General features: G+C 36.4%; 1 protein-coding gene across 2 annotated transcripts in view; it reads left to right on the forward strand.

Moving 5' to 3' along the window:
- Positions 1-11,342, forward strand: part of SMAP1 (small ArfGAP 1) — a 204,069-nt gene that overhangs the window by 73,106 nt on the left and 119,621 nt on the right. For both annotated transcript variants that reach the window (XM_040473891.1, XM_040473890.1), the window contains exon 4: positions 5,335-5,410. In XM_040473891.1, the coding sequence (XP_040329825.1) occupies positions 5,335-5,410 (76 nt within the window). The remainder of the gene's footprint in view (positions 1-5,334; positions 5,411-11,342) is intronic.

An 11,342-nucleotide genomic window follows, 5' to 3' on the forward strand; every position in this document is an offset into this window, starting at 1 on the left:
GTGATTTTATTAGGGAAACTAGTAACAAAACTAGTCCCTGTTCTTTATTTCACGAATCATTCTAAATTTCATTGTTCTTAGAAAAGCCTAAAATTGCTGCATTTTTATTGATTTAAACATTGTTGCCTTACCCCTAGAGGCAAATGGAACCAAACTGAGTAAAACTCACATAATATGGGCCTTACTGAATTCTTAACAAGATTTGTCACTTTTTAAAAGCTTTACAATTTACAAAGTTATGCAAAAGCTGCTGTGAAAGTACAATTTCTCATGTGGGATGTGGTTAATTATAGGCTGCATGTACCAGTGCATGACAAATGATAAAGCTTTACATTAAGCTTTTCATTATTAGGATATTTCATCTTATCTAAAAACTTTAATTACTTCAGTTCCATGAGGTCTATTGTGCACCAAAACTAATCAGCAGTTCTTCTCCTTTGAGCATTTCAAGATTGTACTGCTGTCAGTGGGAATGTGTCTGGAATTGGAAGATTTTGTTCTTGGGAGTAAATATTAATTTGTCTTTTAAAATGGTATCTTTAAGAAAAGGAAAACAATCTCAAATTACAAATAAATACATGTTAAAATACAAAGTAATGTTAAACTTCTGTGGGGCTTGTATAGTATCATTTGTTAGTTTCGAGGACAGGAACAATTAAGGGTGCTGTACTGAATGTTTTGTAACTATAGGCATGGGGAAGACTCTGGGGTATTTGTTTTTGTTTGTTTATTAAATCCGAAATCAACCACTTAAACTTGAATTGTTAATATATTCCTTTCCCTGATTTCCTGAAAATATTGTTGTTCTATTTCTATTTTTTTTTTGGTTATATTATTGATCTGTCAGTATAACTAAATCCTTATGTCTCAAATGACACGTAGAGAATAGAAAATGAAGATGAGTATTGATTGTTCTCCAAATTCATTTGTCCTTTTATTGTTTCTCAGTTCATCTATTTAAACTTGATGACGTGCAAATCATCTTAGCCCTGAACGTGGTAGTTGTTGTTCATTTCTTCCCTCAACTGTGATAATAAGAGCTAAAAATTAAATAGCACTCACTATGTGCCATACACTGTGCTTAGTTCTCTATACACACTAGCTTGTTTAATTCTTATAATAATCCTGTGAGATGAGACTTTAGTGTTATCTCCAGTTTAAAGGTGAGGAAACTGAGATACAAAGTTATATAACAACAAAACCTAACTTCATTTATTGAATTCTTACTGTCTTTTAGGTGCTGCAAAATGCTTTATATATATTATTCCCATAACTCTCAACAACTTTGTGAGTTTAGTATTTTTATCTGTTTTTTTTTTTTTTTTTTTTTTTTTATTATACCTAGGTATGGGTTCAGCAGATTAGCTGACTGCCTACTGGTACCAGAAATGAGGGTGTATGTTGGAGACCATCTTCTTTGAGCCTTAGTACTAGAGTCCACATATAAGGCAAAACTATTGTCAAAATGTCCACTGAAAATTCCTTAAGATGTCTGTAATGATAATTTGTAGACACAGAGACTCTCTATAACTCCAACTTGTTTTGCCCTCATGGGCAAAATTGGGATACAATTCAGGAATCAGTAACTGCAGGCTTATGAGCCAACTCCTCTTTCTGTAAGTAAAGTTTTATTCTCATGCCCATTAATCTATGTATTTTCAAGGCTGCTTTGGAGCTACAAAGGCAGAGTTGAATAATTGGAGCATAGACCAACTATCCTTCAAAGCCTAAAATATTTACTGTCTGGCCCTCTAAGAAAAAGTTTGCTGATCCTGGGAATAAATCATTGTTTCTTTAGGTGAATTAACAATGAAGAATTGGCATACATTTGGGACCTTGTACAAATATACATAAAGACCCTATGATATGTTCTTGCTTTAAGAGGTACATAGGAATGGATAGCAACTGAGGACATAAAAATCATGTTCCATAAATCATGGTCCTTTCTCAGATGACTCCCAAGGAAGTTAAAAAATGCACTTTGTGATGGGCTTTGATTGGTTTCTGAAAAGTAATATTTAAGGGGTGCCTGGTTGAGTATCCAACTTCAGCTCAGGTCATGATCTCGTGGTTTATGGGTTCGAGCCCTGCGTTGGGCTCTGTGCTGACAGCTCAGAGCTTGGAACCTGCTTCAGATTCCATGTCTCCATCTCTCTGCCCCTCCCCTGCTCATACTCTGTCTCTCTCTCAAAAATAAATAAATGTTAAAAGAAAGTAATATTTAATAATAGGAAGACCCAAGTGAGTTCTTCTGCTGTAGTGATTATTTTAACTTAATTAATTTAATCTTAATATCCTTGGAAAACAACTCAACTTTCATCTCAGAATTTTAGGAATTGCTTACTTTTTAGATAATTTGTGAGAAGGTTTCTTATAAGCAGAACCAGATTCACCTAAGTTTGCATTATTTATATAAAATATATTAAATATAAATTAAGATTTCACTGATATCAGTTATTTCTGCAAATTTACAGCAACATGTATTTTCACTAGATGTTTGTATTGTTTTTCACTCCAAAAAATTGTAAACTTAAAATATTTGTCTTTTTCAAATTTAGTATTTATAAAACCATCATAGTTTTCAGTATTTTAGTTTTACTGTTGGTTAAACTATTTTATAAGCTCTGTTTCTAACCCTAATGAGTTTTCTCTCTAATAGTAATTTTTAAAATCATAAACAGTGATCTTTGTCACTGACATTTCATAGATAAGAGTACTAAATCTTTTCAAGCTTTAAGTTAGTATACTATAAACAATATCTAAAATGAGTGTTGTTTCTGTCTTTAAGAAGGAAAAATATTAGTATTATCCTCCTCTCTGATATTTAAATATAAACATTTTAATATAAGAATTTAGATTTCTAAAAATTTTCTGTAGTTAAAAGAATAGCTGGATATATATACTGTATTGTATGCTATATAATACATATTTAACTGTAAATATAATTGCTGCTAAAATATTTATACAAATTTATAAATATATATATGAATAATAAATATATTCCATATCATCTGAAATGAAAATGACCTCAGTCTAAGTGAAGTCTATTTTCTCTTTTTGTGGAGGTAAGTAGTTGTCACTAACAGTGAAAATTGCTCAGTATATCCACATTCATACACCTAATCCAAAGGGCCAGATTTTTGATTGTTTCATTTTTTCCTGTTAGATAAACAGAAAAATGTAATATTGAACTTGTATTTACAGTCATGAGCTAACTTAACATTTAGCTGATTTACATGTGAAATAGTTGGAGTAAAATAACATTGCATTTTATGAAAATCTTGGCATATTGGCTGCTAAAATTTTCACATAGCTAAATAAGCAGCCCGATCACATCTTTTACTTAAAAGGGTCTCCCAGGCTACTTTGAAAATACCATGAGGGCACCTGGGTGACTAAGTCGGCTGAGCGTCCTCGGCTCAGGTCATGATCTCACAGTTCGTGAGTTCGAGCCCCGCATCGGGCTCTGTGCTCTCAGCTCAGAGCCTGGAGCCTGTTTTGGATTCTGTGTCTCCCTCTCTCTCTGCCGCTCCCCTGCTCACGCTCTGTCTCTCCCTCTCTCTCAAAAATAAGTAAACATAAAAAAAGTTTAAAAGAAAATACCATCCAAATTTGACAGTCTCTAGATTTTAAAAGTATTTATTAGCATTAGCACAAACTAACTGAATGGTTCACAGATGAACTGGTGATGATCAGGAACTTTCTGAAAGGTAAAGGCCAGATATTCCTGGTTTTGAATCACAGCTCTCTCTTGTACTATAAGAATCCCAGAGAACTTTTTAAACTTTCTATGCCACACTTGTAGTTGTGGAATGGCACCTACCTTACAGGTTGCGAAGAGGAGAAGCGGAGATAAAGATCACATAAAGTGCCCTTCACAAACTGTCTTTAAAAATGGCTTTCATGGGGCGCCTGGGTGGCACAATCGGTTAAGCATCCGACTTCAGCCAGGTCACGATCTCGCGGTCCGTGAGTTCGAGCCCCGCGTCGGGCTCTGGGCTGATGGCTCAGAGCCTGGAGCCTGTTTCCAATTCTGTGTCTCCCTCTCTCTCTGCCCCTCCCCGTTCATGCTCTGTCTCTCTCTGTCCCAAAAATAAATAAATGTTAAAAAAAAAAAAATAAAAAAAAAATGGCTTTCAGTCATTCAGTTTACTTAATAAATTAAATGTTTAGATCTCCTGTCTTGCCTTCCCTGGCCCTCTTTGAGTGCTTTCATAATGCCTCAACTTTTTAATATCCACTGTATATTGGTCTGTCATCTATTATCTGTTGCCTCAACTGTCAATTTAAAAGGCGTTTATTAACTTCAAATAAGGAGTTATTGACTGAAAATGTATTGTTTTACTGCTTCAGGTAACTTATCTTTTGAATAGAAGGATGTCTTACTGGGGATCTACAGAGAGATTGTATTTCAGTGTAATTCATTTCCTTTGTAATTCTGTGTATTTTATTTTATACAATTAAAAGCACCGTCCCAGAAAGAGTTCGCAGGCTTTGCCTGACGACCATAGGGGTTCGTGGTACTAAAAAGGTTATGAATCTCTGTCTGATGGAAGAATTCCCATTTTAGTGAAATTCAGTAAAGCAGTGATTGAGAAGTAAGAGAAGTCATCAATACCAGATAACTCAAAACTCTCAAATCCCACTAGAAGTGGATCACTCTATGTATAAGGCTAGTCCAGCCAACTTCAGAAAATTAAATAGTACTAACTTTGGTTGTAGTTTCTTGACTTCCCCATTCCTCAGCTTTGAAAGAAAAAAAAATGGCCCCCATTCTTCTAATATACAGGGAATCCTCTATAATGCAACTAGGAGAAGCCTGTGGGAAAGAACAGAAGTATTGAAATCACAGTTGTTTAGTTTTTCCCAGTTGCTAATTATTCATCTGTGATGCAGAAATGTACACATGACTGGCTTATGGAAGGATTAAAGGAAACAAAGTAGGGACAATACATAGCACAGTGTCTGGTATGTTATGGGCACCACATGGCTATTAGTTTCCTTATACTGAGAGTTTAAAATGAACTTTAATTGAGTTTGGTTGAAGGTGGAGGTTTGGGGAGTGTGGTGGTATTGAGAAATGTAGTTACCTTTTTCCCTAGAATTGGGTTGGGTGGTTTTGTTGAATGGAGAAAACTTCCTGAAAGGGATAGACTTTGGTTGGCAGAAAGAAAAGTAGGTTACAGAGTTTAGTTGCAGAAACAGTGTGAGAGGAAGGCATGGACTGGGGAGGAGGAAAATTGAATTTAGTGTGTAGGCTTTGTGGAAAGGAATGAATAAGGGGATTGTACGTGCCACTGAACTCATGCTTTTCCTTAAGTTATCTGTTTTCAGAGCAGTGGAATTTTTCATCAGAGATAAATATGAAAAGAAGAAGTACTACGATAAAAATGCAATAGCTATTACAAATGTAAGTAAAATCTTCATCTCTATTACCAATTGATGTTTGTTGAATGGATCTCAAACTTTTTAACATACAATGCAGCTTAATTTTTTTTATTGTAAAAATATACTTACAGACTTTTAAAAATTTGAATATTGGAATTTTTTGTCACATGTTTATGAACTCTCACAAAGCAGAACTCTTGATTCAGAAAAGAACACATTCTAAGTCTAGTAACTGTTAAATGTCATTTATTAAGTTAATTTATGAAATTTTTAAAAAGATAAGATCACTAACTGAAAAAGAGGGGAGAGAAAATTATTTCACTCAATTCTGGAAATAAATGAAAAAGAAACAAGGCACTTTATCCTCCCTTTACGCCTTTAGTGAATGTGTCCAGACATATGTATATTATGACATGGCATTTTAATTGATTACTATCAAGTATTTTGATACCTAATAGTTGAAACCTTACTGTAATGATCAAAGTATTGTATCATTGTTTCTTTTTAGTTTTTTTCTGATTAATTTTTCTCATTCCAGTTAATTACAGTTTAAGGCTAATTGTCTTTATTGTTATAGACATTTTTTGGCCTTTAATTCCTAGATTAATAAGCAAGCTATAAAAGATTAATCTTGTGGTTAAGTCATCTATGTATCAAACAGTTTGGAGACAATAATTTCATTTTGTATACAAACTGGGTCTTTCTTTTCAGTCCATACAGAGAAGCAATATACTAAAAAATTAATCAAACACTAACAAAATAAGGATATTTTGATCATGAAAAAGTCTTGTTAAAAATGTTTAAAATATCATTAATGTGTATTTTGAAACAGACACCCTTGTGTAAGAGTTTGGGCTGCATTGAATACAGGAGAGGAAGTCTTTTGAAAGAATGGTAAAAAATTGACAGTATTGAGAATGATATTTATAATGTCCATAAAACAGTCTAATTGTAGCACTATGGGGGAAGGAAAATGGGCTAAGTTTAAAACATAAGTAATATACGTTCATATGAAATTTTAAGAAATAATTTTAGTTTATTTTATAAAACATGGCTTTACATTAAATACCCTTTTAAAAAAACTAAACATTTTTGTTCTTTTTTATTATATCTGTATTGATACTATTTTTTTATCTTGACAACAGTTTGGAAAAGAGTTTTATGTATCTTTGGATGATAGCTGTTGCTGTGGAATTCTGCCGCCCCCCCCCCCCCCAGTGTGATAATGGTATTATGTTCAGTTAAGAGGATTTCTTCATTCATTAACAGATATGTACTGGGATAAAATATTTAGGAATTGAGTGCCAGGATATCTATAATTCTTTTTTTTTTTAATATATACTTTTTAATGTTTATTTTTGAGAGAGAGAGACATCGTGAACGGGGAGGGGCAGAAAGAGAGAGAGGGGGAGACATAGAATCTGAAACAGGCTCCAGGCTCTGAGCTGTCAGCACAGAGCCTGACGCGGGGCTCGAATTCTGAACAGCAAGATCATAACCTGAGTCGAAGTTCGATGCTTAACCAAATGAGCCACCCAGGTGCCCCTCTGTAATTCTTTTTTAAAAGTTAAAATTTCCTGCACCTGAGAACACTATTGTATTAAAAAGGGGTCATACACAGTCCAAAGCTTGGCACTTCAGGTGTAGGCTGTGTGTGCTCTTCTGTTGTGTTTTGGCTGCTCTTTCCCACTGGTCAGTCCTCTGCAGAACTCCTTGCCTGCAGTGAGGGAGTGTTTGGACATTTAACTAAGTGTGCTTTGATTTGTTTGTTGAAGTAACCCTGGATAAAAAAAGGAGTGGGGAAGCCTGATCCCAAAAAAAGAAAAAGGGAAAAGGGAACAACAAAAAAACCCAAATACATAGAGAATCAAAAAAACTAAGTCTGATTCCAAGTAAAGAGAAAGAAAAAATAGAAAAAAAAAAGCAGAAGAGAAAAAAGAAAAGAATGCAAAAGCCTGATTCCAAAAGAGAGAGAGAGAGAGAGAGAAGGAAATGAAACAAAGTAAACAAATGAGGAACTATGAGCCTGATTTCAAACAAAAAAAGAAGGAGGAAAACAACAACAAAAAGAGTTGTCTGTGGGTGCTTGAGGTTGCTGGCTGTGCTGGACTGGAGAAGAGGCCGGCTGCATTGGCTACGAGTCATCTCGCTCTAATAAATAAGCAGTTGCCAGGCACAGAGGGCGGGGTTTGGTGTAAGTGGGTCCTGCCTCCACTGGGGGCTGCTGTGTTGTTTTCTGAAGTACCACTGTGTTGGTGTTGAGGGGAAAGTGGTGCCACCCCAATGTCTCATGCTGAGACCAGGGGTTTCAACCCCCACTGTTCAGGCAGCCTTCACAGAATAGAGAGGGAAGTCAGCTTGCCCTGTGTCAAAAAACTCTTGTGCGTTTTTTTTCTTTGGCATGCGGCTGGGATTCAAATCCCAAAGTATTAAAGGACCCCCAGCATGGTGTGGATCTGTTCCCCTCTTCTGGAATAGAGCCTCTCTGCCCTGTTGATGAAAGGCCTTTGGCTGGCACCTACAGGGTCTTTTGTCTTGGGGAGGTAATAAACTCTCTTCCATAAGTAGTCCAGGAAGGGGACTATTCTCTCCCAGTGCATCCCAGAGATCGGAAATCACTACACTATGCTATTCACTCTGGGGCCAACTCCCTCCTCCCCAGGAAGACAAACCACAGCTTCTCTCCAGAGAAAGTCATGGACTTGCAAAACATCAGAGTTTCAGTTCCAAAGGCTATTTGCAAAAAAGAACTTGGATCCTATTTCTCGCTCTCCATCCAGTCCATGGTCCAGAGAGGTTTTCCTCTTCTGCTAACTCGAAGCCACACTAGCTCCTATCTCAACCCCTGTCTCTTTCTCTCCCTTTGTCTCTTCATAGAAAGTGTTCTCTCCCCTCTGTGGCACTGCTGTCTTTCTCTCCCCCAATTCACATCTACATACCTTATACCTGCCAAGTGTCTCCCTCAAACTGTGGAGACCCTTCTGCCACTCTGCAGACCAATTTCCTGGATGTTCCAAGTAATTTGACCTCAATACAGCTGTGTTTGAGGGACAAGTAAAGCCCAGGATCCTCCTACTTCTCCACCATCTTAACTTCTCTCTCTCTTAACTCATTTTTTAAATGGTTCATTGAAACCTGGCAGCTGAGTGTATGTGTGCCTTTCTGTGGAGAGAGAGAACAAGCATGACATAATGTTAACATTTGATAAATATTGGCAAAGTTTATAGAGATATTCATTCCCTATTTTTTATATTTTTTGTAGGCTTCAGAATGAAAAATTTAAGGTGAAGGGTTGTGTATTCTTGAGTTTATATTATTCATGTACTGAAAATTTAGAAAAGTTTATAAAATTCACATTCAACCCAAGGGTTGAATCTATTCATTTATATGCAAAATGATAATTTTTTAAAAGTTTATATTCTAGTAAGTTTAAAATATTCCTGTTTCACAGTAATCAATCTGTAAGTAACTAATCTTATATGTCACTAAGAATTACATTACATATTTATTTATTTATTTATTTATTTATTTTTTTTTTATTTTTTTTTTTTAATTTTTTTTTCAACGTTTTTATTTATTTTTGGGACAGAGAGAGACAGAGCATGAACGGGGGAGGGGCAGAGAGAGAGGGAGACACAGAATCAGAAACAGGCTCCAGGCTCTGAGCCATCAGCCCAGAGCCCGACGCGGGGCTCGAACTCACGGACCGCGAGATCGTGACCTGGCTGAAGTCGGACGCTTAACCGACTGCGCCACCCAGGCGCCCCTACATTACATATTTATATCCATTGTCTTTAGGTAATGGATTAAACATTCATTCAAATAGTTTCTTATCACTTGTGGTCACAGTCTTCTAGTATACTAAACCAAAAGAGCATGTACCTTTGCTTTTAGAGAGTTAATTTCATAGTGAGGATGAGATTAGGTTAAAAAAACACAAGACAAAGTATAAGTTATCTTGTATCTAAGGTACTTGAGCATTAGTGCATTTAAGGAATATCTAAGGAAGGACAGTTTGAATACTAACTGTGCTAGTTATACTCTTATAAAGAGATGTCATGAGTGACTATGAAGCTTGATATGACTGTTACCCTGATATTAAGTGGCTCCAAATTGCTTTACCTTTACAGCTTTTGTGTCTGATTTTTATAGTTTTTTGGTCTTCTCTTGTTTTAGCTGGTATTTTTTAGTGTTGCTGTTATTATTTTCTTATTTTAAACAAGAGTTAGGGCCTGAAGATTGATGCTGGTTCTCTGTGTAAGGCAGTCATTTAATTTCTTAACCCTTTTAAAAAAAAAATTTATTTTTTAATTTAAAAAAATATTTTTTAAATATTCATTTTTTGAGATAGAGCAAGCTGGGGAGGGGCAGAGAGAGAAGGAGAGAGAAATCCCAAGGAGGCTCCTCCCTGCTAGCACATAGCCAGATGTGGGGCTTGAACTCAGACTGTGAGATCATGACCTGAGCTGAAACAAAGAGTCGGATGTTTAACCAACTTAAGCCACCCAAGCACACCATTTCTTAACTCTTAAAAAAATAAACTGATACATTTCTTGCCCTTCTGAAACATAAATATTTTAGAGCATTGTGGCAAAATACAGTACAATAAACTATAGGAAAACAGTGCCAAAGGGTTTTGTCATTTTTCTATGATACTGCCCCCTCTGCCTGCCAGGCTATTTAATGAGTCTGTGAACTAAGCCCCATAGGAATCCATCATGTAGAGTATGAGAAGCTAAGATGGTACTTCCTTCATACCCAGATATTTATTTGTAGTCGTAAAAACTGGCTTCAGCTAGCTGTTAATAAATATGGCATCTGGTCATATATACATGGTGCTTCTGAGAAAGCAGGAAGGGATATATGTGCTGCTTTGTGGAGGGAGCTTATGGTATATGGTATATGGTTTGAGTGCTGTTTGGTACCATAAGTGTGAATTAAGGAAGGAAGGTTAAAGGGAAAATGCAAAGTTTAGATAAGACAAAAACAAAGGAAAATATGTCCCAAGTAGAAATTTTTTGGTACTACAGTCAGTATTGTTTTGTAGCCTTAAAGAGAAAAAAATATATTTTACTTTATTTTGTACCTTTTTTTATTAAAAAATTTTTTTTAATGTTTATTTATTTTTGAGAGAGAGAGAGACAGACCGTGAGCAGGGGAGGAGCAGAGAGAGAGGGAGATGCAGAATTCGAAGCAGGCTCCAGGCTCTGAGCTGTCCGTACAGAGCCTGACACGGGACTCAAAACTCACGAACTGTGAGATCATGACCTGAGCTGAAGTCATATGCTTAACTGACTGAGCCACCCAGGTGCCCTATTTTTAAAGTAACTGCATGGTGCTGGGCACCAGTGTGGGTGGGCATAGCATAGCAACCCTCACTCATATTGACCCTCAGTACTTCCCTTCCTCACTCCTGAGATCTGTGCTAGCCTCTCATTTTGAAACTAGTTATAGAATTCAGAGATTGGCTATTGAAGTTCCCTTGCATTGTTCTTCCTTTATTTGTTCATTTCATCATTCAGTGCAAGGCACTGAGATTGAAATGACAATCTTTGTATAATGCTAGCTTACTCTCAAATATTATCCATATGTAATGTACCTGTACAATGAGCTATATTCTAAAGCACAAAGTAGTATCTGTTATAATAGAAGAATAAAAGTGCTATGGGAACACAAAACTTAGGTAGCATTAGTTAATTTTCACTGGGAGAATTTTTAAAGGAGGTATGTTTGAAATTATCCTGCACAGGGGTGCCTGGGTGGCGCAGTCGGTTAAGCGTCCGACTTCAGCCAGGTCACGATCTCGCGGTCTGTGAGTTCGAGCCCCGCGTCAGGCTCTGGGCTGATGGCTCGGAGCCTGGAGCCTGTTTCCGATTCTGTGTCTCCCTCTCTCTCTGCCCCTCCCCCGTTCATGCTCTGTCTCTCTCTGTCCCAAAAATAAATAAAAACATTGG

This window comes from Herpailurus yagouaroundi, unplaced genomic scaffold (assembly GCF_014898765.1).
Source record: "Herpailurus yagouaroundi ecotype Mexico unplaced genomic scaffold, PumYag 139, whole genome shotgun sequence".
Classification (NCBI taxonomy): Eukaryota; Metazoa; Chordata; class Mammalia; order Carnivora; family Felidae; genus Herpailurus; species Herpailurus yagouaroundi.